The sequence below is a fragment of the Salarias fasciatus genome, chromosome 10 (genome assembly GCF_902148845.1).
Source record: "Salarias fasciatus chromosome 10, fSalaFa1.1, whole genome shotgun sequence".
NCBI lineage: Eukaryota > Metazoa > Chordata > Actinopteri > Blenniiformes > Blenniidae > Salarias > Salarias fasciatus.
Window position 1 is genome coordinate 22,782,363 of NC_043754.1, and position 12,928 is coordinate 22,795,290.

At 50.3% G+C, this 12,928-nt stretch overlaps 1 protein-coding gene across 1 annotated transcript; it reads left to right on the top strand.

Annotated features, from left to right (window-relative positions):
* The first annotated feature begins 532 nt into the window (after positions 1-532).
* LOC115394978 (odorant receptor 131-2-like) lies at positions 533-1,474 on the top strand. Its single transcript, XM_030100320.1, has one exon. The coding sequence runs from the start codon at positions 533-535 to the stop codon at positions 1,472-1,474; it is 942 nt and encodes a 313-aa protein (XP_029956180.1).
* The last annotated feature ends 11,454 nt before the right edge of the window (positions 1,475-12,928 follow it).

Consider the following 12,928-nt stretch of genomic DNA (forward strand, 5'->3'; position numbering starts at 1 on the left):
TTACACTTTTCAGTGTTCAAAGCTCATTCTGGATGAATTCTCACATTTACTTCTCTGATGCTTTCAGGTGTTTTATTTTCACAGCTTTTGATACTTTCAATGTTGTTAATGTTTCTCCTGTTTTCAGTTTTGATGTTTTAACATTTTAATGTGATTCATGTATTTTCTTGTTTGTTTTTGCAGTTTTCACGTTTCGTTTGTTTTCACATGTTGGTGATGTTGTTCATGTTGTTCTCCCATATGTTCTTGCTGTTTTTGATATTTTCAGATGTTTTCACAGCTTATATGTTTTTAAAAGGTTATTGTTTTTCACATTGGTTTCACATATCTGTGATGTTTTTACATGTTTTTGATGTTGTCACGTTTCTGATATTTTTCAGTGTTTTGGATATTTTGACATGTTTTTGTCTTTTCTGATGTTTTCACACACTTTGAACTTGACCTGTGTGTGTGTTCTTGCTCTGATCGGATGAGGACGTATCACATGAGCTCCTCTGGGTTTTGTTCTTGGTTCATTCAGAGCTGCTGAGAGATGTCGAACGTGTCGGTGCTCTCAGCTGACCGGAGCTTGTTGGAGAGGGCGATGTTCTTCTCCGTCACCACAGTGCCCTGCTGTGTCTTTCTCTTTGTGAACTGCACCATGTTGTTCTCTCTGAGGAGTAAAGCTGTGTTCAGGGACACGTGTCGTTATGTGCTCGTCTATAACCTGTTGTTGGCCGACACGGTGCAGCTGGCTGTCAGTCAGGTACTTTACATTCTGGCTGCCTTAAGGCTCAGGCTCACCTATCCCATGTGCGGGATTTTAGTGACACTCAGCAAAGTGGTTCTAAGAATCTCTCCTGTCACGCTGGTAGTCATGTCTTTTGACAGGTACGTGGCGGTGTGCTACCCTCTGCGGCATGCCACCATCGTGACCTTGGGTAAAACCAGAGGAGCCATCTGTGTGATCTGGGCCATCAGCTCTGTCAATGTGTTCTCTTATATCAGTTTGCTGAGGGATAATCCTTTTGAGGGTCTGAACTCTCTGCAGATTAAGCGCGTGTGTTCTGTAGAAAACATGTTGGTGAGCCCTGTTGCTGCGATGTTCGATAAGGTTTATGAGTTCACTCTGTTCATCTCTGCTGGAGTCTCTGTCTCTTTCTCCTACATTGGTGTTTTGGTTGCAGCAAGATCAGCTTCCACAGACAAAGTGTCAGCCCGTAAAGCTCATAAAACTCTGCTGCTGCACCTGGTCCAGCTGGGCCTGAGCCTGTCCTCCACCATGTTCAACCCCCTCATCTCCTACATCTCCCATGTCACCGATATAAACACACTGGTGCGCATCAGAATCATCTTCTATGTGTGTGCAGTCATGTTGCCCAGGTGTTTGAGTCCTCTCATCTACGGTCTCGGAGATCAGACCATCAGACCCGTCCTCCTCCACCACCTCCTCTGTCAGTTCACCATGTCCGTCTCAAATCATGTGGCATCTTAGAGCAGATGTCCAGCTACATGCAGATGCACGCAGATTCATATGAATGCAAGTAGCTACATACAGCTGAATGCAGCTATGTACAGATAAATGTGATTGTAACATACATGTAAACACAGAGTAATACCCAGCTATCTATACCTACAGAAAGCTACATGCAACTGTCTGCAGCTTCCCAGATGCATGCAGCTCTGACTCAGATTGACTGAAGCACAGTAGTGATGCACTCTAATCCATGTAGATACGGATGACTAGATGCAGATACATGATTTATACAGCTAAATATACCTATATAAAGCTACATGCAACTGCCCATGTCTACACATAAATGCATGCATGCACCTGTTTCTCTGTGCAGAAATGCACATACATTCAGATGCATGCAGATATATGAACATATATGGGGATATATGACTGCATGTATAATACACGTAGAAACAGAAATACATTCAGACGCATTTATCTCAATATGGCCGTATGGTCATACATCTATCTTCAGAAATATATGAAGATACAAAAATGCAAAATCGAAGCATTTTCACAAAAATAGATTTTTCTTGTTCATCTCATGAAAGCATTTTGTTGAAAAGATTTATTGAGTAAGATAATGACAAAGATGCAAAGGGGTGGCATTAAATAAGTATTCACTTCATCCTACTCCCTGTGGTACATGTAAATGACAGTGGCACATATGTTGTTGTATCTTTTATATTAATAATAATAATTGCATTCCATTAGAATGCTTTCTGTCATTTTTTTCTTTGTTTTTCTTTCGCTTTTTCGATGTTTGAAATAAAGCTTCTGCTACATCTACATGTACATTTTCATTCATGATCTTGTTCATGGTCAAAGGAAAGAATGTTTGCATTCATCATGATTTTTAAACTTTGCAGCATTGAAGCAGCAGAATGGAGTTCAGGTTGCTGTTATGTTCCCAACAGATTTGCTCTTCCAAGAGGAGCTAATAAATGCAAAGCTTCTCTTGTTAACATGCTTTCCCACTTTATTTATTTTGAGTGCTGATACATATTGTTGGACCTGACAGCACTACAGAATGAGTAAAGTAGAGAGACAAAGAGTGAAGGAAATAAATAAATAAATAAATAAATAAATAAATAAAAATAAAAATAAAAATAAATAAATAGTGGAAAGAAGGAAGAGAGAGCAAAGATATTGGTATTCACACTCCAGATGACCGGACCAAAACTGACAGGGGCCGACCCTGCTGGACACCGGGCCCAGGGCGGGCAGAGCAGAGGGCTCAGGGCCCAAGAGCCGACCCCACCCTCACAGACAGAGGGCCATGACCATACCCAGGAGAATCGGCCCCCGTGGGCGGTTACCCACCCCAGGCCACCGCCCCCCGCCTCCTCAGTGTTCCAGCCACGTACCCAAAGTTCCAGGGTATCACAACTCCCCAAAACACTCCCTGTCCTCTCCACCCAGCCCACTTCCCTTCTCCCTGACCCTGTCCCCCACATATCTCCACCCTCCCCTCCAACCTACCTCCTCCCAGACATCACACTGCCAGTCATCAACCTTAACTCAAACACCCTTGCATCCCTGTATCATTCATTTCCTGTGGGAGAGACCCCCACCCCCACCCCGAAAAGGCAAGAGAAAACCAAACCCCACATGCAGCTAGCATCTGCGACCCTGAAAGGCTGCTTTTCATCAAAGACACTGTCTCAGGACGCAGATTTCTTTGTGACACCAGCACGCAGAGGAGCGTGATTCCCGCTTCCAGGACTGACAAGGCGGCGGGCGGGAAAGGCTCACCGTTAGCTTCAGCTAACAGCAGCCCCATCCGCTGGTATGGCACACGCCGAGTGGAACTGTGTTTCACGGGACAGTGGTTCACCTGGACGCTTGTGATTGCTGATGTCACCTTTCCCCTGCTTGGAGCGGACTTTGTTTTGTGCTCATGGTCTCCTTGTGGATGTTAAGTGTTACGACCAGGGCTCTTAAAGGAGGAAGGAAGTAACATAAACCCAGATGTTGCAGGTAAACAGAGGTGTTTAATAAATTAAAAGGGCAAGGGCAGGATACAAACTAAGGAACACCGCAAATCAAAACTCAACAAAAAGTACAAAGAACCAAACACTACTCCAAACAGTGATCCCTAACTAATAATCAAACAGAACAAACACTGACTAAACGGCCACACAACTGCACAGGCAGTTCAACAAAACTCAAGGCCGAACACAAAGATCAGTTTTCTACAGCTGAGCCAGACGAACAAGGAGAGACAGGTCACTGATCAGACACAGCCTCTCCAGAATGATCCTCCCGCGAAGCTTTTGAAGAGGAGGCTCCTCCCATGGCCACCCATGATTGGAAGATGGCATGCTCTCCTAGATGGTCTGGTGCTCCAGCCAATTATTCAATAATCACCTCCATGCCTGAGAGCCTGAAGGTGAAGCAGAGGGAGAGAAACAGCCACACCTGCGCACACACACGCCACAACAATACGGCAGCAGCCGTAACATAAGAACTGCCGGCTGCTGGATGCTTTAACCTTTTCGTCCCTTCCTTGTTCACGGAGAAACGCCTCGTACGACGGACTGGCCCCTTCGTTGTCGGAGGATGACAAATACCTGCACCTCCTGCGCAGTTTCCCGGAACTGACTTCCCCCACCTTCTCCGCTCCTGCCGTGAAGCACGGCGTGGAACATCAAATCGTCACCAAGGGCCCCTCCCACCTACTCAAAAGCTCGCCGCCTTAACCCAGACAAACTCGCGGCAGCCAAGACTGAGTTTGCACACACGGTGATTATTCGCCATTCTGACAGTCCGTGGGCGGCGCCCCTTCACATCGTTCCCAAGCCCAACGGGTCGTGGCGGCCGTGCGGTGACTACCGACACCTCAACGACAGAACGCAGCCCGATCGCTACCCAGTGCCACACATTCAGGATTTCTCTGCGCATCTTGCTGGTAAGCGAGTTTTCTCCAAAGTCGATCTGGTGCGCGGTTATCATGAGGTGCCGGTCCATCCCGCAGACGTTCCCAATACCGCGGTCATTACCCCATTCGGGCTGTTTGAGTACCTTTGCATACCATTTGGGTTAAAAAAAATGCAGCTCAGTTGTTCCAACGTCTGATGGACTCGGTCCTCCGTGACATGCCATTAATTTTCATCTTCCTTGCTGACACTGTCATTGCCAGTGCCTCCGATACAGAGCACATTTCCTATTTGCGAGCACTTTTTCAGAGGCTCAGTGAACACGGGTTGATCGTTAATCGGACAAAGTGTGTTTTCAGCCGTGCTGAAACTGACTTCATCGGCCACCCTATCACCGCAGACGGGGCGCCTCCCCTCGCATCTAAAGTGGAGGCTGTCGCGGCTTTTCCGCGCCCTCAATCTGCTTGCGTGCTCAGAGAATTTATCGGTATGGTAACATTTTACCACCATTTCATCCCGTGTGTGGCCAACATCATGCGCCCACTCTATGAGGTTCTTAAGGGAACCGCCCCGGACCAGGCCGTTGACTGGTTCGCGGAGCGCGAATCGGTGTTCATAGCCGCTAAATCCGCGTTAGCACAAGCCGCTCTCCTGGCTCGCCTGCCGCCCCCATCGCTGTCACCACAGACGCGTCTGATTATGCCGTCGGTGCCGTTATGGAGCAGCTGGTTCATGGTTCCTGTCAGCCGTTAACCTTTTTCAGCCGTCAGCTCACGCCCAGGGAGCACAATTACAGCACGTTCGACTGCGAACTGCTAGCGTTGTGGTTAGCGGTGCATCATTTCAGGTTTTTGCTGGAAGGCCGTGAATTCACTGCATTCGTGGGTCACAAACCCCTGACTATTGCCATGACGAAAATGTTCGAACCATGGTCGGCACGGCAGCAACGACAGCTTGCGTACATTTTGGAGTTTACCACAGACGTCCGACATGTCGCCGGTAAATCCAGTGCAGTCGCAGACTGCCTTTCCAGAGTCCGGGTCGGGACGGTCCAGCTGGCACTCGACTACACCCAAAACGGTAGCGGACCAAGCCACTGATCCGGACGCATTGAGCCTTTAAACCTCAAAAGCTCGGGTCTCTGTTTGGCGGACATGCATTTCAGGACCGCTGATTCGTCGCTGCTCTGTGATGTTTCCACTGGTCAACCATGCCCGATCATTCCGGCCTCCTGGAGGCGCACGGTTTTCGAGGCTGTACACAACCTCTCACACCCTGGCAGGAAGGCCTGTGTCCACCTTGTGTCCACGTGTGGCGGACACAAGGCACAAGTTCATGTGGCGGGGCCTCAAACGCGACGTGAGGTCCTGGGCTGACAGCTGCATGAACTATCAATGTGCTAAAATACACCGTCACACAAAGACTCCGCTGGAGACTTTTTCCGGTTCCGGAACGGCACTTCGATCACGTTCACGTTGATTTAGTGGGTCTGCTTCCGCCTTTGCATGGGTTCTCGTACGTTCTGACCATGGTGGATGGGACCACTCGGTGGCCCGAGGCAGTGCCCCTCGTTTCTGCCGACCTGTCTTCTGATTGTGGTGCTGAATTCACGTCAGAACTATGGAACGCAGTTGCGGAGAGTCTGGGAGTTCGGCTTCACCACACTGCTGCCTACCACCCCCAAGCCAATGGTCTCTGTGAGAGATTCCACCGGTCCATGAAGGTCTCCCTGCGGGCTACCCTGTCTGACAGCAACTGGGTGGACAAGCTTCCTTGGGTGATGTTGGGACTCAGGACTGCGCCCAAGGAGGATCTCCAGTCTTCAGCAGCCAAGCTGGTGTACAGACAGACGTTGAGGGTCCCTGGGGACTTTCTTCCATGACCGACGGCTCCTTGGTCGCCCCACGAGCAGCGCGCCTCCTTCAGAGTAGGTGCCAACGCTTTCGCTCCGGTTCCCACCAGCCAGTACGACAACCCGGCGTCGTGGGTGCCAGCGGACCTAGGCTCCGCCTGGTATGTTTTCGTCCGCCACGATGCTCACCCTGGGCCTCTTCACCTGCCCTACGACGGCCCCTTTTGGGTCCTGGAACACAGACAAACAGTTGGTTGTGGACATGGGCGGCCGTGTGGAGCGGCTTTCGGTGGGCAGGTTGAAACCCGCTCACCTGAACTTGGACTGTCCTCCGATGTTGACCCAGACGCCGCGTTGCGGCCGACCCCTGACCGCACGTTTGCCATTTCCCCTGGATTCCGTTCCCCTGTTGCCTGCCCCCACAGCCAGTTCCCCACTGTCTCCCCCCTAGTTCTTGCACCCCCCTGGCCCCTGATGCTGTGCGTGTTCAGCTGTGTGTATGTTTCCTGGTTTGGAGAATAAAGAAGTCGTGTTTATTCTGGCTCACTCTGCCTCCATCTCCCCCCATTCTTCGGCACCACAATGGCAATAATGTCATTTTATTGTGCGTGTATTAAATGAAAATGCTAAGGAGCAAAGAGACAAAGGATGTGGAATTGAATATTGTGAAAACGTTGAGTAATGTTGTGGTTTATTCTGTGTATTTGATATTTATCTATTTCAAACATTTGAATGACCGACCCGGAAGTACCTGTGCATGATCATTGAAATGTGTCCGCTTGACACAGCTGTCAGACAGCCGCTGCTGCTGGCCGCATTGCTCGGACTATTTTCTCATTCCTTGGAGAGCGCAGCAAGGTGAAATTAAAAGACTGTGGAAAGTTTAATTTTATGAGGATCAAATTGCACTGCAAAATGCTTTTTTAAATGTTTTTTTTTTGTCTGTATCAATGCTTTTTAAAAAGTTTAACGGTGTCATAAAGAGTACATCTTAATGGGAATAAAGAAACCTTACGCATCTGTCCGATCTCACGCCTCGTAAATCCAAGGGCTGCTACAGCTATCATTCCTGTTTCCTTGCAGGTGGTGCCCCCAAGGTTAGCTGATGACTAATTAATAATAATAATAATAATAATAATAATAATAATAATAATAATAATACATTAAATTAAATAATAACATTTATAATAATTAATCTTTTGTTAATCATGCCCCAAAGTCATTCTCCAACATTATGGTACCCCTAAAGTTTACATCCCAATACTGGGACCAAAAGTCACAAAAATGACTATGGTACTCTAAAGTGAAGTATCATACAAGTGAACTTACACACAAACCCCCTTTCTCACAAACTGGAAATTACATCAAATTAAAATTGACACTTCATTTTTCTCTCCCACTTTTATTTTATCACACACAAAATAACAGAGTACGCATTGTTTTTGTCTCACTGATTCAATAAAATGTTTCTTAAAAAATTCTGTGTAATTGTGGTTCTGCATTCAGCTGTGTGGCATTTCCATCACGTCTGTTCAAACTCACCTTCATTGTGCATCTTTTTGGTGCACTCAGTATTCTGAGTCTTGATATGACACCAGTCACTGAGTTTTTGGTAAGTCTTTTAACCAAGTGTGACTGTTTCTCAGCTGGATTTTTAAAACTGTTCAATTTGTCTTCATGAAGTTCAGTACTTTTTGGGGACTGTCATTTAATTTTACTGTGCATTGTGTCACATTTGACGGAGGAATATGCAGAGAGCAGGACCCCACAACCCGGGAGATGTGCTTGAAACTCATTTTTATTGTCCACAATAAACACAGCCCAAAACCTGAAAATCCAAAAGTCCACAAACACAGAGGAAGGATTTCACCATGGACCCAGGAGCTGAAAAACCAAGAAAACCCAGACACGAGTAGCAGGAAACATGAAACACAGCAAAACCAGACTTTATGTGCGCACAACATGTAGACAAGATGATCCAACAATGAGAACACAGACAAAGAGCCCCTTTTCAGCACAGAGCACCAGGTGACTGCAATCACACAATCAGGCACAGGTGAATGACATCGGGGCAGGGAACAGCAATCAGACACGAGACAGGAAGCCACAGAGACAGGAAGCCACAGAGCCTGAAAAGACACAGAAACATCACGAACACAGACAAGACAAAACATGAACCATGACATCACTTGTCCCAAGTTTTTTGTCTTCCTCAATATTCAATCAAAGAAGTGTTTGTCTTGCATCCTGATCATGTGGCATTTTGAAAGGCAAGTTCAGACTCTCTCCTCTGCAGCAAACTCATCTGCACTGACTCCCATGCCTGTTGGTCTCAACTCAATCTGCCCTCGTAAGTAAATGTGATGGAAATTGGTTATGCTTTTTTTGTTGTACAACAGTAAGTAGGTAAAATTTATTTATAAAGCACTTTTCACAGATAAAATCAGAAAGTGCTGTACAGAACAAGATAAAAACACATACATAAAGAGATAGATATGTAACAGGTACTGGGCTGCTGTTCCGCGAAACAGCAATATGTTGCTGAAATGACATTGAAGAAAGGATGGCACGAGAGGCGTGGCTTCTTCCTCACTGGATCAAGCAGCTATGAATGTCCAGCTGGGGCTTGCAGGTAAACGACAAACTCACAGTGCCTTCTGCTGGTCAGAATACCACAACTGCACGTAAATTTCCCTCACTTAAAAATAACACTATTGTATAATTATAGATCTTTTAAAAGAAAAGACGATTGTGGAGGAGGGGTGTGGTATGCTCTCGGCTGCAGGAGAGAAGGAGGCGGGGAAGCTGCTCAGGGAGCCGGTGTCCAAGGTGCAGCAGGTGCTGGCAATTGATTTGATTACTCTCTCCTGCTTGAAGTAGTGTGCGGGACCGGGCGGAGAGAGGAGCAGAGCTGAACTGAGCAGCAGACTGGAGAGGACGCGCACACAAGCCTGGAAAGGGGAAGGCTGGAGCGACCTGGATCGAGGTCTGCACGGTGTGGCGGCGGCGGCTAGAGAAGCCCACCGAATTGAGGGGTGGGGATTGGGCCCACGGATTGGACAATAAACGAAGTCCAAACTCACTTGCTGTGGTTCCGCCCGTGTCTGGCCGACCCGCGGTGGCACTTGTGTGCCACATTGGCACCCAACGTGGGGCTAGACAGACCCAGGGGAGATGTCCGAACCACAGCCCGTCCAGCCAGTGGCCCTCCTGGCTCAGATGGTGGAGGAATTGGCGAGGATGCACCAGGAGCAGGCAAACGCCAACCGGCAGCAGCTGGCGGCCCTCCATGACTAAGCTGGAAAGCAGACGCAGGTGCTGGAGAAGCTACTGGCGCAGCCGGCCCGGCGCCAGCACCTTCCTCACTGCTCCCCCTCACCGGCCTGTCCCTGCATAAGATGGGCCCAGAAGACGACCCACAAACATTTTTGGAAATGTTCGAAATGACGTCGGGGGCATGCGGCTGGCCGGTGGGGGAGTGGGCTGTGCGGCTGCTCCCCCTGCTGTCGGGAGAGGCCCAGACTGCAGCACTCAGCCTACCGGCATCCATGAGAGGCTATCCGGAGGTGCGGAGGGCCATCCTGGACAGGATGGGCCATTCTCCTGAGGACCACCGGTGTAGGTTCCGAAGCCTGAAGCTGGGTCCGGGGGGTCGGCCCTTCGTGTATGCCCAGCAGCTGAAGGATGCGGCTGCTTGGTAGCTGCAGCCAGGCGGGTCCACCGGGGAGAACCGCATGCTGGAGCAGGTCGTGGTGGAGCAGTTCATGGAGGGGCTCCCCGCCAGGACAGCCAAGTGGGTGCAGCACCACCGCCCGAGGAACATCGAGGCAGCCGTCGCCCTGGCGGAGGATCATCTGGCTGTCTACTCCGGGGTCCAGGCAGCCGAAGAGTGGACCCCAGCCTCCCCCCGTCCAACCCTGGCGCCCCGGAAAACCCCCCCACTGGCTCACCACCGCTTTAAAGCGCCCGCTGTGGAGACTCCGCAGGTCCCGGCCGCTATGGGCGCCAGCTCCCTCCCACAGGGGGCCGCTCAGACACCAGGGCAGGAGTGTTGGAGGTGCGGACGACCCGGACACTTCCGTAATGAGCGTCCGCTCATGGAGGTCGGTAAAGTGATCTGGGTCGCTGGCTCTCCAACACCCTCCCCCGGTCTAGGAGGGGCATACAGCATTCCGGTAAGGATTCAGGGGGGTATACACTAGGCGATTGTGGATTTGGGCTGTCAGCAGTCAATGATTCACCAGAACCTTGTTCGTCCCGGGGCTTTGGCGGGGGCATTGGGGGTGGGTATTCGGTGTGTGCATGGGGATGTTCACAGATACCCCATTGTGCCAGTGCAAATCAGACACAGGGGTGAAACGCATAGAGTAAAGGCCGCGGTTAGCTCCCGCCTTGCACACCCCATGATTCTGGGTACTGATTGGCGGGGGTTTCACGGGTTAATCGGGGTGTGCTCACAACAGGATAGGGCGGGTCATATGTGTGCCGTGTTCAGTGATGACGCGAGGTCGTCCGATGCTGTTGACAGGGAGGGGGAATCAGAAGGGCCTCCCCCCGCGGCCCCGCAGGTTCCCAAGCTGCACTCCATGGAAGATTTTCCACTGGAACAGTCTCGTGATGACACTCTACGCTCTGCCTACGACCAAGTGATAAAGATTGATGGTCACATGGTGCGCCCTGACGCGGCACAAACGTATCCCTATTTTGAATTGATTAGAGATAAGTTGTACATAGTGAGTCGTGACACTTGGACAGGTGAGGATACCACCCAGTTGTTGGTGCCGAGGAGCCGTCGGGAAAGCCTTTTCCAGGTGGCACATTACAATCCGATGGCTGGTCACATGGGGTATGACAAAACACTAAACCGGATAATGGCCCGCTTCTACTGGCCTGGCATTTGGGGTGATGTGCGGCGTTGCTGTGCCTCTTGCTCTGAATGTCAGTTGGTTATCCATCCAGCCATTCCAAAGGCACCTTTGTGCCCTTTGCCATTAATTGAGGTCCCATTCGAACGGATTGGCATGGACCTCATCGGGCCATTTCCTCGGAGCACTCAGGGATATCGCTTTGTGCTGGTCCTGGTGGACTACGCAACGCGGTATCCTGAGGCAGTGCCACTGCGCACCATCTCTGCAAAGAGTGTGGTGCAGGCCCTGTTTCAGGTCATCTCCCGAGTTGGAATCCCGAAAGAGATTCTAACTGACCAAGGCACTTCTTTCATGTCACGGACACTGAGGGAGCTGTATGGATTAAAGGGCATCAAGTCTGTTCGGACAAGCGTGTACCACCCGCAAACCGACAGCCTTGTCGAGCGTCTGAATAGGACTCTGAAGTCCATGATTCGTAAGTTCATCCACGATGACTGTCATAATTGGGATAAATGGCTTGACCCTCTGTTGTTTGCAGTGCGGGAGGTGCCCCAGGCCTCCACGGGATTTTCTCCCTTCGAGCTGCTGTTCGGCAGAAAACCTCGGGGCGTCTTGGACCTGGTTAAGGAAAACTGGGAGGAGGGTCCGAGCCCCAGCAAGAGCGAGGTTCAGTACGTCCTGGACCTGAGAGCGAAACTCCACACACTGGGTCAGTTGTCACGGGAGAAATTGCTCAAGGCCCAGGAGCGTCAACAACGGCTGTACAACAGAGGGGCTACGCTGAGACAATTTTCACCGGGAGACAAAGTGCTTGTGTTACTCCCCTCGTCCAACTCCAAGTTACTCGCCAGGTGGCAAGGGCCTTTTGTGGTCACACGACGAGTGGGGGAGGTCGACTATGAGGTGGAGCATGCTGATAGGGGAGGAGCAACACAGATTTACCACCTCAACCTCCTTAAAGCATGGAGAGAGGCGGAGTCCGTTGCTCTGGTGACGGCGGTTCATGAGAGAGATGAGCTGGGGCCTGAGGTTCCAAATTGCACCGTTTCAGCCTCGCTCCCTTGTGATGACCATCTCTCGCTGTCCCAGAGGGCGGATGTTGCCGTGTTGCAACAGCAGTTTGCCGATGTGTTCTCTCCCCTACCAGGACGTACAAATCTCATAGAACACCACATCGAGACTCTCCCCGGTGCAACTGTATGTTCACGTCCGTACCGACTGCCTGAACATAAAAGAAAAATTGTTCGGCAGGAATTGGAGGCCATGTTGGAGATGGGAGTAATAGAAGAGTCCAACAGTGCCTGGTGTAGTCCCATTGTTCTGGTGATGAAGGAGGATGGGACTGTACGCTTCTGTGTGGACTACCGCAAGGTGAATGATGTGTCACGATTTGATGCCTACCCAATGCCCCGGGTCGACGAACTCCTGGACTGGCAAGGCACTGCTCGCTTTTTCACGACACTGGATTTGACTAAGGGCTACTGGCAGAGTCCCTTGTCGCCAGAGTCCCGGGAAAAATCGGCTTTCTCCACTCCGTACGGTTTGTACCAATTCGTCACACTTCCTTTCGGGTTGTTCGGGGCCCCAGCCACATTCCAACGTCTCATGGACCGGGTCCTGCGCCTGCATGCCGCATATGCTGCAGCCTACTTGGATGGTGTCATCATCCACAGTGATAGCTGGGCGGAGCATGTTTGGCAGGTGTCCGCAGTGCTCCAGTCGCTGAGACAGGCGGGGCTCAAGGCCAACCTGAAGAAGTGTGCAGTTGGATGGAGGGAGGTACGGTACCTGGGGCACCTCTTGGGCAGTGGACAGGTGCGTCCACAGATAGACA